At 44.3% G+C, this 20092-nt stretch overlaps 1 protein-coding gene across 1 annotated transcript in view; it reads right to left on the reverse strand.

Moving 5' to 3' along the window:
• The window catches only part of RARA (retinoic acid receptor alpha), a 47097-nt gene extending 35860 nt beyond the window's left edge, over positions 1–11237 (reverse strand). The window contains exons 1-2 of the mRNA XM_053452981.1: positions 11079–11237; positions 54–535 (exon numbers count right to left, since the gene is read on the reverse strand). Coding sequence (XP_053308956.1) covers positions 54–231 — 178 coding nt within the window. The 5' untranslated portion in view covers positions 232–535; positions 11079–11237. The remainder of the gene's footprint in view (positions 1–53; positions 536–11078) is intronic.
• Between the last annotated feature and the right edge of the window lie 8855 nt (positions 11238–20092).

Genomic DNA, 20092 nt, shown 5'->3' on the forward strand with positions numbered 1-20092 from the left:
GCATAAACACTCGAAAAACATGTCAGCGCATTGTGTCTGGAAGGGGTACTCACTTGCAGGAGAGGGCGTGCTGTATCCACTGAGGGGTAGCTGGTGTTGCACTCCTGGTAGCCCCCCGGGTGGAGACATGCTACCAAGCATATGGGGAAAGAAGAAGGCATAGTGGGGTACGGGGTATCCATTCATGTGTCCTGGCCCAGATGGTGGGCAGGGGCTGTCGTTACTAGTCATTATTCAATGTCCAGCCAGCTGGACCAAGTCAGGCCCCTTGAACTTCCATCTACACGTTTCTCAAAGAGGGGGGATACCCCCCAAATGCAAGTGCACAGGAGCAATAAATCCAAAGCGTTAGATCCACCCACAGCGAAAAACTCCAAGGATCTTCGGCAGGAGACGTCTAGAAGCACGACCTCGTTTTCCCAAAGGAGAACTAGAGATATCCTGCGGGTAGCTGGTTAGAAACGGGACGACATCGGACTTCTCGGTGACGGAAGATGCTCGCGGTTATACGCCAAAACTCTTCCGCTCAGGGTCACTGTAAGAAAACAGCAGAAGAATAAGGAAATAATGAAGAAAGTTAAAAAAAAAATAAAAAAATAAATAAAAGTGATATTAAATGGAATATCAGGTGGTTAGATAGGCGAACGAATAGAAAAGAAGACAGAGGACGTAAAATAGCGTCAGGGAGAAGAAAAAAAAAAAGTGAAACATTTTTGACAATTTATTATTTTATTACTTTTTGATATATGCAACCATTCTTTTTTTTAAGGCTTTTTTGTGTGATAAAGATGATTTTTGAACACCCTAATGTTTGCTCCGATGAATTCTAGGGTTTGGAAGATTTTGACTATTTCCATAGTCCCAATATCCTTTAATTTATTCGGTTATTCAATATAAATCAGAGACAATTGTGAAATGTAGAAACACATGGCGGATATCCTCAATTTTTCTTTTTATTTATTTATTGAATATTTGGTTTACCAGTCATACATAATCTTGTCTGCGTTAGGAATACCGCGTATTCAGTCAGACGTTTGCTATGAGGGTACTGTGTGTGCTCTGAGAACAGAAAATAATAATTAAAGGCACAACGCTGTCACACTCCCATGTCTTTCATTCTTCGCATTTGCGGTGTTGCGTGCATGAACAAATATAAGAACACAATGAACATGCACGGCATTCGGCATTATTATCAGCATACAATTGTTATTCAGCTTTTGAACAATTATGTTTTCAGCCATAGGCTTAATACCGGCTTTTTTTAAGTTTTGTTATGTGTATGCGCTGTTTTATGTCATAAAGATAGAAAAGAGATAAAATAAGTAGACAGACAAGAAGAACAACAACGGAGTTAACTAAAACCTTAATAAAAGCGGCGTATATGCCTATTCCTGTTAACCACTCGAGGAACGGTGCTGTATGATTTGTCCATGGGATCCATAGTTTTTTTTTTATGGAAATTGTCAAACATTAAAATGCAAACAGCCCATAATTTCAGGGAGGCTGTGCTTGAATGCAGGTGAGATATGGCTCCAGTTCTATACCAGAACCAGACCACCATTTCACAATCAATCAATCCTTAGCTGTGTCTTAAAACACAACTTAAGCCACTAGAATGGATTTGGTTGTATTGGTTCCCAAAAAGACTCACAGAATGAGACACTAAAGCCATTAAAGCTTTCACGGCTTCAGAGCGGTCCTTTCTTCCGACGGTAATCAGAAACCTCTATAGGCCCAGGGCCACTACAAACCGCTCTCATGCCCAGGCCAAAGCAGTCTCTCCAAGCCTCTTGCCTCTGCCATTGTTGATACCCAAGCCATTCACCCTGGTCATTTGCCCTTCAAAAGTTTTTTGGGCACCTCAGCTCTACCCTTCCAGGCTGGTCTCAGCATCCACTGCCCAACGTTCTCCTTCCAAACCACTCAGTCTCTCCTCTGCTCAAGCCGCTTACTATCCCCCATCCAAGCTTCTGATTAATTCTATTGCTATATCTTTGTTTCTATGGTCTGCACTCACGCCATTGCTGATTTTCCTATACCCGCTTAATTTCCACCACATCAGCTCATAATGTCTCCATTCCAGTTATCCCGCATCTCCACCACTACCTCCTCCATGCAACCCCCTCTCCTCTAGTCCATCCTAGCATGTAGAATCAGGGACAGATGCCTGCAGCGTGGGATGCTATGGATCCATCACGCTGATTACACGCCGGCCAGGAAGGGGGATTCGGGAGGGTTTTTTTATTCAGGGCTTGGAAGGTCGTAAATCTCACAGCGGTGTGAGAAAAGACCCGTCCTTACAGTTCAATTACACCGGGCTAATGAGCCACCCAAGAAAAATGGGGAAATTGGAGATGTGTAGAGTAAGTCAGGAGACTAAGGAGAGGGGGAGGAGAGAAACCAGCAGAAGAAAGAGGCACAGAAACAAGGATAGATGGAGAGATACAGGAGAGGCAGGAAGACTGGCACCACGAAACAAAGAGAGGGGCACTTAATAAAGAAATACCGTGAAACAAGAAACAGAGAAAATGCAAATGAAAAACAGGTAGAAGATCCGAATATAGAATGCTGGAAACTCATGAAGCAGGGGGAAAAAAGATTGTAGAGGCATCAGATACTGGAAGACAAAAATACAGATTAGTTAAAAAGAAAATAAAAATCTCATAGAACTAGAAAACCAGAATAAGGGGAGTAACGTAGGGAAGACGCTTACAGAAAACAAGTGGGCGACACAGCCATGGGTGGGAGGCGTCGGGACTTCTGGGGAAAAATAATAATGCATATCCCATATACGCCTGAATTTATTTGCAGCCCTGCAACCCCAAAAACAAAATCACTGACCTTCCAAGAATCAAATGGTGCAAATAGTTTGTATTTTTTTTTTTGGGGGGGGGTTATCCTCTGGAATATCATGAAGGTTGTCATCTGTAGGATCAATTTACTAACACTATAGATGGTAGAGGGGAATGGATCGAGATACCGCTTGCAAAGGGCCAAAGGCAAATCCCATCTCTTGATGTAGACAAGGTTGTCTTGTGGTTATAAGATCATTGAAAAATAAATAAAAAGAGTTATGAGAGAAAAGGGATCGGTAACAACGAAGAAGCAGCTTGTATGTCTGCACGACTGGTCAATGTCTTGGTGCTTTATAAAAAAAAAAAAACATAAGAAAGGATATGCAAAAAGATCTCAGGAACACCTAATGGAATACGGTTTCCAAGATGGCCAAAATTATGGCCAAACTGTGCCCACGGTAGCCCAAAACAAAAACAAAGACAGACCCCTGATAAGCGAGTCATATTAAAAAAGAACAGAAGACCGAGAATGGATGCGAGAGAATGGATGCGAGAGAATGGATGCGAGAGAATGGAACTCTAGGAAGAGAAATATGAAAAAGAGGAAAGCGGAGAAAAGTGAGAATGGAGACAGAAAAACAAAGAAGAGAGGAAACGGTGAGGAGAGAAACAGAAACGTTTGCTCGTAAAGCGAGAGGTTTCAGGAAATTACACCCTGTCGAACCCACCAGGGATTCTGCGGCCTCGGACACCTCTCCGACGCTTCTATAAACTGTGTGTATTTTCACATACAGATATATAAACACACACACAAAAGGGCAGAGACCTTCCTTCTGCTGCACTTAGATATTATAGCTCCCAATTCTCCCACCCACGGTGTTAACCCAGTCACTGCTTTACTATTATTACTTTACTATTTATTATTATAACAATCTCCGTAGCGCTCCTTACAGTCCGTACGTTCAAAGGGTCTGACAAAAACTAGAACGGTCAGACTAACGGGTACTTTAGGTAAAGAGAGCCCGGATCTCAGCAAGCTTACGATCTATATGGAGGGGGTTAGACATTATCGTGTCACACAAGATGTAACCCGGGTTCATGAAGTGCACAGCCACCCATTAAACTTGCACACCATGCATATAGGACAGGGAGAGCTTTAAGTGTGCCGACAAATGGAGTGTAGAGATAAAGAAGGTTAAGGGATGGCAGAAAAGGGTTTGTAGTACAGACAGAAGAAGAAGAGGTTATGGGTGAGCTGTCAGAGGAGGGAGAAGGTTTATTCAGTATTGCAATGAAATGAAAAACCAGCAAAAAGTAAAAAAACAAAAAAACATTAAATGGCATATCTTGGCCAATTTTGTCAGGGAGGCTGACCCTTTATAACGCATAGTAAAAGAAAAAGTCTCATACATATGAATTATTTTACCGTAGAAAACCAAAATAAAAAAAATGGGGGGAAAAAACAAAACAAACTTAATAGTAACAACGTCGCAGTTTCAGAGCTCTGGAGTCTGTGCTTATTTCCAATTACCGGCAAGAAAGTGCTCCAATTTAAACCAACGGGAGTGATTTCTGAACATGCGTTAAACCCCCTGGCACTACTGTATGCATGGGGGGGGAGCAAGCAAAACACATGGGGGGGGGCGATCATGACTTCCTATATGTATTTGCATGCAAAATAAAAAAAAATATTAAAATATTTAACTATGACACTCGATGAGATGGCCGAAGATCTCCTGTAATACAAGGAGATGGCATTACTACCCAGCTGCTCACCTGCAGCTTAATGTTGTATCTATACTCGTTACTCTGTGTAGCTGAAGCTACTACGTTAGTACATAGGTATCTCTACACCGCCGTGTGCATGCAACGATGACGCTGCAAGATTTTAAGCAAGTTTTTTCCTTCTTTTTTCATGTAGCTTGGAAATGTGTGTGCGGATGAATGAGTTTCTGGTGTGTGCCTTTTCTACGTGTGATTGTACACATAGGACTTCTGTAACAAATACTTCACTAAAAGTATTGCTGCAGGAGACCTATTGTGAAGCCAGCCCTCTCCCTCCTCCTGTCTCAGCCTCCACCCCCCCCCTCCCTCTCTCCCCCTTGTCTCTTTTCTTGTTTTCAGATGTTTGGCCTGGAGATTCTCTCCAGGAAGTTGGTGTTCCTTCCCCTCTAGAGAGAGCCAAAGGGAATGGAGGGGGGTGAGAGAAAGGGGTAGAAGGGGAGTAAGAATCACAAGTTAGGAGGACAGTGGGAAAGTAAGAGAGAGAGAGAGAGAAAGGTGGAGGAGAGATAGACACTGGGAAGAAAAAAAAAAAGAAATAAGACGAAAAAGGAACCATATCAGGAGGAACCGTGTGATAGGGAAGAGGTTACAAAAGCGAAACACACAAATAAGTGAGCGCAGGTGAGAAACGGGGTCAGGGAGGATGGAAATAGGTCCGGTACAAGAGAGAGGCAGCGGAGGGAGGGAAAACGTTCTGGGATGCATGTTAGGGGGCAGAGCACCCGACAACGCTCTCCTACTCTCACTTCCCTTCTCTACCTTACGGCGGACTCCGCTTCCGCTTTGTCCACCCACTCCCAGACCCCCAACCACTGCCTGACTTCATACTTCCTGGCGTGACTACCAGCCGTGCCCAACAAAATGCCACTTCCTGTTGCAACTACTCCACGCAAGCACACTTCCTAAAATCTACATATTTCTATAAATAAGAGCGAGAATCCTAAATACACATATTTACGATGTATTTACAATGGCCTACATACACATACACACACCCCTACACACACCACTACACATACACACACCACTACACATACACACACCCCTGCACATACACACCCACAACAAATATTAGAAATATATGTCAAAAATAAAAATTTTTAAAAAGCATACATATACAGGAACAGATGTGTACACGTAGTGTAAAGGTTACCACTAGTAACACATGCCTTCCACGTGGGCCCCAGGCACAATTTCCTAGAAATACACAGGGTGAGATGAACTCAAACGAATGCGGATTCCAGGAATTGCCCTGAGATGCTCCACGTGGGCTCCGCAGGCAGGTGACTTCTTTAGACAAAAAGACAAACCTTGAAAAACATTAAAGACGCTGCAGGGAGCTGAAAGCAAAAGGGGGGCATACATTACAGGACCAGCACCGCCGGAGTGTGTACTCAAAATCTGAGGGTACGGACCCAGCGCTGTCTGAGCCAGTCCTGGTAATGTCAGCAGAATACACTACACTCAATCTGAAGCCAGCCCCGGAGTCTCACGCCGCCCTGGCCACACACACGTAAGACTCTCACACGCAGAAGACTTTCCATGTTTTCCGCATGAGTGGAGTTTTACTACAAGGACTGCGACTCTATATTTAGGTATAAACATTAACCGCATTCCAAAAACAGATCCGTTTGCTTCCAATTAGCGCTTCTAGTGGGAAACGTAACTCATTCTGTACCCTGAAATGTCTTAAAAGCGAAACGCGCCTCTTTATACTCGCGCTGGGCCGGCGACCAAGGAGCGCGTTAATGTCAGAGATCCCCCTCTTGTGCGATCAGCCCCCTGGTGTCCCGCTGCTCAGTGGGCCGATCACAGGGGAGATCGTTGATCAACAAGCACATTTACACTATGGCGGCTACACCAACCCAGCAAAGGCTCCATAGCCTGCATTAGAAAGCACTGCGCTGGGATACGATGTCATGTCTTAAAGGCACAGTGTGCATTTTAATGTGGGGCAGACGTTTGGGGGGGGTCTATCATAGGTCTGGTCTAAGGCGGTGATAAGGTAATAAACCCCCACATCTCACGCATGCCGTACACTGGGGAATCCCTGTTACAGAATGAATGGGTAAAGCGCCAATTAGGCACCTTACCTGGGGCATTAATGTCCCCAACCACTTGCGATTCCACATACAGACAGATTGGGTGCCAACTGCCACACACTAAAGACAGGATCTACCACACGAGTGGCAACAGCAGTACATGGGAGGCAGTACTGGGCACTGGCCCATTGGGCATTTCCCAGTTTGCCAATGGCCGGTCCGGGGCTGCACACACAGCTACTACATCACGCTAGTATCTGATGACTTCATACATCGTCAATGACATATATTAATCAGATGCCACGATGATGTATCAGACGTTACTTCAGAACCAAACTCCGTCGCATGTACAGCGGTCCAAAAAAAAAACTTGTGAAAGTTTTATACATATCATACAAACACGGAGGCAAACAAAAGTCCACTTTAAGCGCAAAGCCACAACGGCATTCTGTAGCCCCTCTGAAAGCGAGAGACAATCCGTTGCATGCGTTATGTGGAGGGCTCAGAGAGCTGCGGGAACCACAAAACAAATTTCTACCGCAGCAGCGCATTCTGTTAAATGCTGTGAGCAGGGCCATCGCCCCCACGTTGTGTAACAGGATTTGCGATACGGCTATAATTCCAGGTACGGGAAAATAAGGTGGTTGCCCCCGCTTTTTCACAGCACACCTCTATAAAACACAAATCGCACACACTGTATACTAACCAAACAAATATAGCATGGATGTGAAAGGCAAGAGGAGAATGTAAAAGCTCGCTAAATATATCTCAGACGCCGGCCATGTCCCTGTCAGTTCTGGGTATTCCCAACCCCACCCTCCTCTCCGGACTTTGTACGGATAAAATAAATTGTTCGCAGGGCAAAGATCCCAGAGCAATAAAATGGACGGCCTTTGTTTCGCCAGCTTGTGTTACTGTACATTGTGTTCACGTGTATTGTGATACACTTCATCACCGTGTACAGCTCGCAGAACATAATATCCATCCATCATGGCGTCTCTATTACACACGGGGGCCCGTCCGGACTCAGCACACGGGGGCCCGCCTAGAATATATGAATTTTTCTATCCCGCTAAGCCAGGGACTGTGAAAACATACCAGTTCCACGTAACATTTCTATTACACACCCTATTGCGTAAATTGTATTACGCACAGGAAAAAATATTCATCAAATGCTACACGTTATCCGTGTGGCGTAATATGCGGTGTTTTAATGATAATGCCCACCGATACGGAGCGCTTTAAAACCGAGCACCATATATGAGAAGCACTCAGATTATAGCACGCTGGATTTTAGTATTCCCACGCGGCCTGGATTAGCCCGATGCCCACATTGTGTGCCACGCAACACCAAGCATCCGCCATCTTTGTGGAGGCAGTAAGGGCAGTACTAAAAGTCTGGGTACTTGGTAATGAAATAAGTTACAATAATTCATTTTATATCCAAGTAATATACCTGGGTTGGCCAAACTTACTTAACATAAGAGCCACAAACGACAGACTTTAGATGCTTGAGAGCCGCAAGACATGCATATTTTTTACGAATGTATCCATATGTAGTTTATAAACTCTCACGATCACTCACTCTCAATGTCTTCCTACCTCCTCCTCTGACCACTTCTTCTCTTGCCTTCTTTCTTCATCCACTTCTCTCCAGTATCAACTCCGCTGACCAGGCCTTCTGGAGCGCTTCCTCGAAAGGGCGGAGCCTCCACGCATACCCGCTCCCACGCAGAAGCTCCACCCTTTTAAGGAAGAGCTCCGGAAGGCCCGGGCAACAGTGGATACCGGGAATGAAGAAAGAAGAAGCAGAGTTGCTGAAAAGGAGACAGGGACATGGAGGTGGTCGGTGGGGAGCGTAAGGAAACATTAAGGGAGTGTAAGTGTGAGAGTGCATGGTTGCACTGGCAGGTTGTCTGTCTAAGGGTCTGAGTGAGCTGGCATGAAAATATGTTGGTCCAACCAATGTACTTCTGCAAGCCAGACGTGAAAGAGCCGCAGTTTGGCCACCCTTCCTCCCCGCCCAGTTTCCTCGAGACTCTCCTGATGGTCGTAATGTTGAAACAGTAGGTTTTATAACTTTATACCAGACTCACTTTCTACGTATAACCGCCAGGGCGTCTACTGTGTGTTCCAAAGACGACGCATTACGCAGCTCCACAGCTTTCTCTACAAACGTTGGTTCAGTCAAAGACATCTTTACACTAAAGTCAAAGTCAATCAAAAGCAAGGCTTGGTGGCCATGCGTGCAAAGCTCTGCCGTCACTTCGTGCCAACGAGAACAGAAGTGAGGTCGGGCTCCGGCACTGTGTCACGCTACAGACTATTTACTAAACCACAGGTTTTTTTCAGCTTTTCCTGTATGATCAGACACAGGGGGAAGCGCCAACATCGCTCGTGGTGGACATTTACTGGGGCCTGTGGACACTGGTGCCCATCTACGGACACTTCGCCTTTCCCTGACCGGTGACATCAAGTATTATAGATCTTCTACAGATCAGACCACCACATACCACTCTCGACACTAAAGCACTTTCCCTACGGTCCAACCACCTCTCACGCCAAGACTCACTCAATGGACGTCTCCTCTCCCCAAACTGTACAGCTTCTCTTATCATTTATAATAAGAAAATCGTCATCATCATCAACATAGTCTACCTCCAGATCTTACACAGGCATCGGGTTCGAGCCAATCTTTCTTAAACCCTTTGATTTACGTTCGGTAATATCCAGAACTCCCAGTTTCTGCCCAATTCACAAGTAGGATTTGTTCTATACAGGGAGGAAAAAAAATCACACATTTGTACCTTACACCCACAACATTGTATATACCAACATACGCCAAATATTTGCCTCTATATGATGCGATTAACGACATGATGGACGGGAACAGAATTGTATCACAACACAAAAAAACCCACAAACACTGCTTTTTACACAATCAGCACAACAAAACCTTAACTCGCCTACAAACAATTTGTTAAGACACGCCGGTGCTTTTTTTTTTTTCCGGTCTGTAATTGTATTTTTAATGTATTTACGATGTACATTGTGTCCGTGCTGTAAGCAGTTATAGACGTCTCCTCCTATGAGGGCGATATATATACACAGCTGTAGAGACGTGTGCTGGTCTCAGCTGCATCATAACCGAATAATAAAACTCAACCCGCGAGAAGCTGGGATATAATAACTTCTAATTGTCAGTGTGTGTTGTGTGTCGACGAGTACACTGTGTGTGGCGTGCAGGTCCACATGGTATACAATATAGTGGTGTATACCAAGTGACGTGCATATACAGCACTGCAGAATATCACGACTCTACATAAACAAATACATAACAACAACACCAACACTGCATGCAGCGTAATGCTAGCGCACGCTGTATATATTACGCTATGTATAAAGGCTTGTATAATGCACCTTTGCACAATATGGGCACATGTAATGTATATAACACACACACGGTGACGCGCTGTGTACAGAGCATCTAAACACAACATATGATGTGACACGTGCTTTTCTATATGACACATGCAAGTGTGTACTGTGAGTATTCCATGCTGCCTATTACACAGATGTACAGGCGACAGAGCAGCACTGCAGGAGAGGATCTGCTATATATATATATATATATATATATATATACACGGGTATGCACACATATACATATATATATATATATATACACACACACACACACCGTATAAACATATATAATAAGCATACAGAATTCACACGCAGAATGCAGGCATACAGATGTTAAACGTAACACACATGTAATGCAATAACACAAACTCTGTATGCAGCATATGTGCATTACGCATGTCGCACATTATATAGGGCTTTGTATGAAATACAGTAACACACGTGACCATCATGTAGTTATACCATACATACATTTAATCCTCACAGCTGTCAGTATACACTGCAATCACCAATACACAAGTAAATGTCACAATATATATAACACATTGCACTGTGTCACAAGTAGAAATTAGTGTAACACAACACTAGGACGCAGTTACACATTTATACAGATCATAAACAACACACAGCACATGTGCATGCGCACACTTATGTCTTGTTTAAACGACATGTACCTGTCCGCTGTGTGCAGCACATTAAAGGCGTGTGAGAGTGTTATGTGCACCGACCATCACCTGCAGACACACACCTGTATCACACACCTGTACGGTATCAGCACTATAGTGTGTGTGTGTGTGTGTGTACACTGTATCACACACTAAAGTGTATCTGTATCAGACTTGTGTGTGATTCAGCATGCAGTGTGTGTGTGTGTGTGTGTGTGTGTGTGTGTGTGTGTGTGTGTGTGTGTGTGTGTGTTACACACAGCCCTGTACTGTATAGAACGCTACCCATAAACTACAGAACATGCAGCAGTCACGGGGGTCCCCAGCGCCCCCACCTAACCGCTCAGGGGCTGGGGGCATATTACCTGTGCAGGGGTATCCTCTGTGTAACCCGGGGTTACTCTTCTCCTTGTGGGGGTCCTGGAGGTTACTGGGGGTCCCGGCAGACAGGCAGGAGAGGAGGGCGGCTTGATTCGTGTCAGACGTCCCCGCGGCAGCCTCCTCTCTCCGCAGCCATAGCGGGTATAGTGAAACTTTATCCGGAGCTCAGCCTCTGCCGGCGCCTCCCACCGGCTCCCCACCCCGCAGACACGGCAGCCCTGCCACCCTCCGGCTTAACCCTGCCCCTGCCAGGCAGCGTGCGGCGCGAGGGTTACACCGGCCCTTTGCGCGGGATTGGTTTTCCCGGCCGTTAAGCAAACGGGTAAACTCCCTTCCATTAACCCTACGCATCCCACGTGCCCTGCAACCATACAAACCATTACTTGTATGGCACCAACAGATTCGGTAGCGCTGTACAACAGGACTACACAGGCGGTGGCACGACTCAACGGAGGCAGAAGCTGCGGAGGAGCCTGATCATCAGAGCTTACAATCTAAAAAGTTACAGTTTACTATTTTTATGGCACTAACAGATTCCATAGCGCTGTTCAACGGGGTTCCGCACCCCAGAGCTTGCAATCTAAAAACTTCCAGTCTCCTGCCTTTAAACCCAGTATACCCATCTACCCCCCCCATAGCAGAAGATGTAAACTCCAGGGGGTTTCCAGCAACATCAAAATATTATTACTTAGGATTCTTAAACAAAATCATTTTCTATACACAATATTTTTTATTAAAACCGTCCCCATAAATAATATCTGCTTTTTCTTCTCTGTCCCAGAGAAACACACATTACATACATATTCACAAATTATATATATAGATATATATATATATATATTACGTACATATTCACAATATATATACACACACACACATACCTTCTCTGGAGTTTTTTATGTATATATAATTATTATTTATTGTTTTATATAGCGCCATCATATTCCATAGCACTCTACAATGGGTAAACTGGACATAAGTAGTAATTGGCATAACAATTCAATTAACAGAAACAATCTAGAGATTGTAACCTGTCAATCCGTACAAACTATACATACATTATTATTATCTTTTTATAGCATTCAAATTGTCCGACGTTCTATAACCAGTTCATATTACATTATTCAGATTTATTCTCCCTTCTACTATCATGGGGAGAGCATGGCATGGCACTGGAAGGGTTACTTCAAACATTAAGAAAAGCTTAGATCCTTAATACGAACAGCATGGCACTGGAAGGGTTACTTCAAACATTTTTTTTTAAAAAAAACTAGTGTTTTAAGAGAACCTTAGATCCTTAATACGAACAGCATTGTGCTGGAAGGGTTAATGTTGCATTTTGAACTCAGGTGACATTCATAGCCGCAGAGTCAGAGGGAACTCCGGAGGGGTGGGTTGGTGTCGGACAGGCACGGGATAGTGTGTCATGCGTGTGTATTATGTCTGTCACTACTGTCTGTGTCCTTGTTTAGTTTAGAACTAGTTCTTGCGCCCTAGAAGCGCCCTTGCGCGGTCATTGGTTAAAAATTATTTTAAAAAAAAAAACAAGAAAAGGTAAAAAAAAAAAAAAAAAGCCAATATTTTTAATAACCTAGGGGTCTGTTCCTTTAAGATTCAATACCCGCCGTGTAAAACAGTCACCTGTTACATAGAAAGGCTGGTTGTGAACATTCAGAACCGACAGAATCCCAATCCCACCGTCTTTAACCTCATTTACGCTTCAAAAAGAGCGGCCATAAATTCCTCTAGTGCTTCGTTATATTGGCTATAGGGGAAGCGACTTTGCACCAGTTCTACCGGGTTCAAAGACAACTCAATGACGGATAGAATCTGGAAGCAAACAGTACATTCCCATTTCCAAAAATAAAAAAGAACCGAGTCAGGTATATTTCCAGTGCAGTACCTGCGCCTCTGAAGGGTCCGCTCGCCAGCGCTGGTAGATTTCGCATGAATATTGAGCGATTACCACCCAGCGTAGGTTCATCATAAAGTAAATTCATTAGCGAGTCTTCGGTGGCTGCAGCGAGGCTCCTTTGTGACGGCGGAACTTTCCGGTATCTAGATAGTCGATGCGGACTTCTTATTAGCACTAGTTTGGCATTTTAATTTTTTTAATAAATAACTTTTTGTTTGTGGGCGCAGATCTCTACTTTGTAACGGGGCTAAGTAGCCATAGCATCGTCCCTGCAAATTCTAGGCAGCCCAAGGCTCCGGAAAAACCATAAAAACCACAGTAAGAACAGCAGAGATGCAGAACTTCAGAAACAATGTACCGTGTAAGATAAGGGTTAAAAGGGTCAAAGTGGAAGTCAATAGTTTCCTATGAGTCAGATGCAAGTTGCATGCCTGGGGATGGTTGGTTATCTGCGCAGAATGTATTAGCCAATACTTCTCTAATCACTAGAATAGACCAAGTCGACAGAGAACGCTTAAGCAAATATTCTCATACTTCGCCAGTCAGTATCCACGCAGGAGGGCATAAAACATCACAAAACGTTTCGCTTTGTGGCTACAAACTACAAACCAGGAGGTGTTGCGAGTCAGAAGACAAATGATTCGGTGGTCATAGCCCAAACTAACCGTCCACGTCTGTCTAATAACCACAAGCAGTCTCAATGGGTTCGGAGCGTGCTTAGTTTCCATAGAATTCGCAGCAATTCACAGAAATCCTTCTTCTAGAACTCAGACACACGGTACAGGTCATGCGTCGGTTTAGTTCTAATGGTGCTATGACATCGTTCTTAGAGGAAGCCAGTTTCGTAGAACGACCTACGTCTGTCTCTGCCTTATAATGAGGTTTCTAATTTGAAAGGCCAACTCCAGACTCCACTCCATTAAAACTTGTAAAGGGCCTGTTCTTTGTTGGCTGGTCCTAGAACAGCCCTGGGATGAACAATGTCACCTCTAGGTATTCACCAATGAAGAAGCAACTTGGAGCTTCTCATTATGGAAGATCTGATAGCTGTTGCTACCTTACAACAACAAGGGAATTTATCAAGCGCCTCCTCCATGTTGATGTACTGAGGGTTATTCCCACATTTATAGTAAACTAAATAACGGGTATATGAATTCAGATTATAGACCTTAGTGTCTCCAGCCCTCGTGTCAAAAGCTAACTGTTATAAATACGTAACTCTAGATCTCTGTGATTGCTGGGGGCGCTGATGTCGTTGGACCTCAATGGTATATTTTTACACGCCCAGAATTCGGAAAGGTTCTCTTGTGTTCCATCGCCACCTTAAAAGTATCCATCCGGTCAGCTTATTCTTCTGAATAGAGCACAGCCTACCGTGTTATCTGGCCGGGCATTACTCCGCTATCAGATTAGTGGAGTCATTTACACCCGATAACCATCTCTGCAAAGATAGAATGGGATTGACTGACATTGGAAAGCGATACCTGCATATGAAATGAGACTTTGGAATATCTAAAAGGCCAGCTATGGCAGGAAGCCATTTACCTTGATGGAACATTGAAGTTTTCCTCTGAGACTATAAAGTCTGATATTACTGTTTTGCCTTTTATCATTGTTTCTGTTGAATAAATATGTAATGCACTGCTGGTTAGGGTACAGCATTGCATTATTAATAAAGAACAATTCCCTGGGCAAGCTTTCCCTCTTGTGTGGGAGTGGCTTCATGAAGGGGCAGGGCTAGCTCCTGACAACTTTTACTGGGTGGGCAGTAGGATGGAAGTGGGCGTGGCCAAACACTCCCCAGTCCAGAGAAAGAAGAAACTGACCTGGAGACCCTGGCTTCACTCAGAGACTCCAGGTCAAACCCAGAATCTTCCCATCTATGCTAGACGGATCCAGGTTTTAATGGCCAGTGTGCTCTCGGGACAGAGCGGACAACCTACTCATAACCCAGGTACCCTTCACTCTTTGCTCCTTTCAAGAAGTATATGGGGCATTCCCTGCCCATGCATGTGGCTAATCCCACCATCCTGAAGATGGTTCTACTCAACCCCCACTTCCCGGAAGGAGCTACGAAAGGGAGAACTTAGAAGAACAAGTCCCAGGTGTGCCAATGAAATATTGACATATAACCAGTAACAGGTTTTTCTGTCTCACCTATAGCACCGCTGTAAATGTAATTGTAAGATGCCTGGCTACTCCTGTACAAAAAAACCCAAATAATGTCAAGAATCTATTCATTTTCTCCTAGTACGATCAGGGGGGGGGGGTTCCACAACAGAAAAAGTCTGAAAGTCGCAACCGACTCTTGCAATAAATAAATACATTTCAAAAATAAAATAAAAAACCTTTGTAGTGAAGATGCTGGAGGAGATTCGTTGGCAATGGATTTGCACATCTAGTCACTTTTCACCTCCTAAAGGCTAGTAGTAAATCAAGGGAGCAGAGGGAACACCGATGGATAATAAAGTGCAATGCAAAATCCAATTTACAGCAGCAGATAACGTCTGTCTGAAAAATGCAAGTATTTACGATTAGAGGTCCTGGGTAAAAAAAAAAAAAAAAATGCAATTTCAAATACGGAAATCATGGCGAGTTATAGATATTTAGAGGAGGGCTGGAGGAATCCAAAATAAAAACATAGTGTAATAAAAGCATAATCCAGAACACATGGCTCTTATCCGTTGTAAAACACAGTTTATAAAACCCATTTATGGCCAAGGGGCAGCAATGTTTTGATAATAAGATAGCGAAGATAAAAGCAGTCTGTGCAGGGTACGCCTGTCTGTGGAGCGGTGAAGGTATTGCTTTTTATTATTCCAGAAAATAAAGTCTGTACGGCCAGACAGGCTGCTAGATATTAAACCCATACCTTCAGAAGGTCCATGAGAAGGAGACACAGTGCTCCACAATCCCCCCATGCAGGGGAACGCTAAGACCCCTTGGTCGCGTACGATGGCTGGAGCATCCCTTTACCCCAAACTCTATATGATCATCACAATGGTATTAAGACAGCGGGTATATTTAATTTTTTTACACGCCATTTATCGGGAATCCTATCCATTGGGGCCGCGTGACTTTCCAGCCTCTGTCTCCGAGAGGGACAGAACCTCCCATGCAAATGTTTCCTGCGTTTCCTGTAATGTACTTGATCCTAAAGGCCTCTTCTTGTATAAATATCACATCTATTTGCATCTTTTCTTTCTTTTTGTTGGTGAAGTGATGTGTTTGCTTTGGGTCAGAGCCAGAGACACACACATAAAAAAAAAAAAAAATCAGAACTAGAAAAATCCAGCTACATATTTTAAAGGAAGTGACCCAGAATGCCTTGCTCGGCTGACGGATTGTATCAAGGGAGGAGAAGGCAGAAAAGTGGTGATCTGGAAAGGACGTTCCAGAGCACTGCTATTTTTAACAATCTATCAGATAGAAATTGTGGTATCACACAGGCCCGCCATCACAAACATGTTTCTGGACCCCCCCCATTTGCCTTCCCCAGTGAGTTGATATATTTTCCCTTTATTTCTTTATTACCCTTTGCCCTCTAGAATTATTTTTGTATTCATTTGTTTGCTATATCATTGTCCCCTCAATTTGTTTAGGTGCCCCCCAAATTGTAACAGCCCTTCTACTGATGGTTCTACAGAGTAAGAATGTTCTTGCCCTTGGGAAACAGGTTTTCTTCCTTTTGTGTGTTTTTTTTTTTAAATGATTGTACTTTCTATGATTATTATTATTATTATGAAGGATCCAGAAACCAAGCTTCCCTATAAATATTACAAGAGAATCTTCAACGAGAAAAAAATTTGGACTTGAGCGCGAGAACGCATACAACACCTCATAAACTAAGTTTATAGAGCTGTGCCACCGATGCGGCCGGTCCACAAGGAGGCGAGAAGAGACCTGCGCCACCAAAGCACAGGCTTTCTCATAGCCAGTTTCTAGAGGCTAGGGAGGACTCTGACTTTGGCCACCACCAAACAGGTCAATAAGTGGGGTCCTCAAAAGAAAAAAAGTGATGTAGGACTCCTGCAGGAACGAGAGTCCGCACAGACTACCCCCTAACCCAAACTCCATACTGTTTTAAAAGACTGGAAACACTTACCCACTCTTGGGTCCATTAGCGCTCCTTCAAAGTTCCTCTGTACGTTAAAGCCTTTTGGATTCAGGCCGGGGCCGGACTGGTGGAGACGAGGTGGCGCTGGAAGTTTAAGGCCGGCAGCCAAATAAAACCTTTTATGCAGATAGCCGGGCAGATACAGATGTGGCCACACACCGTGGCAGCATATTGGGTGAGGGCATGGTGATTTAGGCTCACTTTCAGTCCTGTTCATCTGTTTAACACCTGCGGTCCAGCCATTAAGCACGAGGGGAAAGATCCAGAAACATGGCGGGTCATCACCATATTTAAGTACACCAAACAGAAATAATGCCCAGCCCTGGAGAGGTTTTAAAATATTCCAAATCACACAATATCGTGGGCTACTTTTTTTCTTTTTAATGTACCCACGCAATTACTCAAAACCGTTAAAATAAAAACATACCCCGTAACGACTTCCATCTAACCGTCGGCTTTCACCCACCCTCTCAATATTCAAGAAAAACCTCAAAAACCTACTTCTTCAGAAAAGCGTACAATCTTCGCCGATAGAACCTTCTTATCTGCCACTAATACAGCACCCACAGTGCTCCGAGGCACTTCTCTCCCACGTTCTCTACACCCATCCCCTGTAGATTGTAAGCTTGAGATCAGGACCCTCTTTACGCAACGTATCCGTTCGTCTGTCAGTCCTAGTTTGTTGGACTCCTTGAACGCTCGGACTGTAAGAAGCGCTGCGGAAATTGTTGCCACTTTATAAATAATAACTATAATAATGCATTCTGGTACCAGATGTTCTGACGGACAGCTCTGTTATGTTGGAGCACTACATGAACACTTCAGGATGATGAATACTCCGCAATTCAATACCTTCAAGTACAGACAAGAGATGGGCGGGGGGGGGGGTAGCCAAACAGCCCAGTAATAATGTAGCCTAAAACAAATTTGGCGGCCAACACACTCAATGTGCATTATCCGCTCGTTCCACCAAATGGAAGTACATTGAGAAAAATAAAAACGAAGCACAGAAAGGATATGGGCATGATGTAATTGCACCCCTTAATTTACCCTCGGGGCTATATTTGTGAAATCGCAAATAAAAAATTTGAAGACGCATCAGGTAGCGGCCGAAATATTTAGATCAGAGCAGGCAAAGGAGTCTCTCCCTTTGTAGCCCTTCCCTGGCTCAGACAGGTCTAAAGGAACAAAGCGTTTCCCATGATCTACAACGGGATCTACAACATATGTTTTAAATAATCAATGTTAATGAATGGTCCTAACTTTAACGATGTCTTCAAAGAAACTAATTGTCTTTAACCCTGGGCTGTCTAAGAGTACGCCAGGGAGTTATACTGCATTAGACCCGGCTCTGTCTGAGCCAGTCCTGATAACCTGCAGCCTGGAGGATGCACTACATTAGATACAGACCCAGCGCTGTCTGAGCCAGTCCCGATAACCTGCAGCTAGGAGGATGCACTCCATTAGATACAGATCCAATGCTATCTGAGCCAGTCCCGATAACCTGCAGCCTGGAGGATGCACTCCATTAGATACAGACCCAGCGCTGTCTGAGCCAGTCCCGATAACCTGCAGCTAGGAGGATGCACTCCATTAGATACAGATCCAATGCTATCTGAGCCAGTCCCGATAACCTGCAGCCTGGAGGATGCACTCCATTAGATACAGACCCAGCGCTGTCTGAGCCAGTCCCGATAACCTGCAGCTAGGAGGATGCACTCCATTAGATACAGATCCAATGCTATCTGAGCCAGTCCTGATAACCTGCAGCCTGGAGGATGCACTCCATTAGATACAGACCCAGCATAATCCGAGCCAGTCCTGATCACCCACAGCATGGAGGTTACACTCCATTAGATACACACCCAGCGCTGTCTGAGCCAGTCCTGATAACCTGCAGCCTGGAGGTTACACTCCATTAGATACAGACCCAGCGCTGTCTGAGCCAGTCCTGATAATCTGTAGCCAGAACACAACATTAGGTCACAACAACATTATCACCCAAAACGATTACCCTTGTGACTGGTAGCAGGGTGTTTAACTCTCTGTTGCCATAAATCAGATGCTGTTATGCCGTCTAAATGCTGTAATTATCACTCACTGGCTGCAAAGCATCAATTTTAAGCAATTAAGGGCCAATTGAGTCATACGGAGGCCAGTTTATTCCTATGTGTTGAATAATTACTTGATACCTACTTAGAGGTAATAACGCTCATTCAGTGTTTGCCCCCGGGGTATGTGGGTTTCCCAGCGCACGTGTCAGAGGTGGAGTGTGAAATTCCCAATGCATTATGGGGGTGCGTAGTTAAGAGTTTTTAACACTACCTCTGCCATGAGAAAGTGAACCGAAAGGCACAATAGGTTTGGAACCTTGGTTGTCCCCGTTAATGCTAAGCAGCATGCCTACCTGAGCAGTGTATCTGGCAACTGTGGGTTGCAACTCCCATCACGCTCAATAAGCATTGCTAAATTGGGGGAAATAAAACACTGGGGGGGAAAAAATTCTAAGGACGATAATGAAAAAAAAGCTTCTTTTATTCTAGATTGTAAGCACGTCAGCAATGTTAATGAAACAATGAGCAGATTTTAAGCCTTTGCTAAATCCCCGGTATAGAAGGGGTGCAGGAAAAGAATGAGTTGGGATCGTATTACTGCTCCCCTAAAACTGTTATGGGCAGAATTTATCTCCCCCCCAGGAGCAGCTGAAGGATATTACTGGGACTCCTGCGGGACAGCTGAGACATGGATCTGGTAATCCCCATGCTCTATATCAAGATGGGGGTCTTATGTTACAAAGCGGGGAGAGGGGAAGGATAGACCCCTACCCCTGTATGAAGAATCAAATATCTCCAGTAACACAGACGGATTAAAGGACTGGCTGGATCGGGAAGGGGGGGGGGAGTGCTGTCTACATCATAAAAACTAAAAAAACCTTTAATACGTCCAGTCTGGAGGACAGACAGGAT

Source organism: Spea bombifrons, chromosome 13 (assembly GCF_027358695.1).
Source record: "Spea bombifrons isolate aSpeBom1 chromosome 13, aSpeBom1.2.pri, whole genome shotgun sequence".
Lineage (NCBI taxonomy): Eukaryota > Metazoa > Chordata > Amphibia > Anura > Pelobatidae > Spea > Spea bombifrons.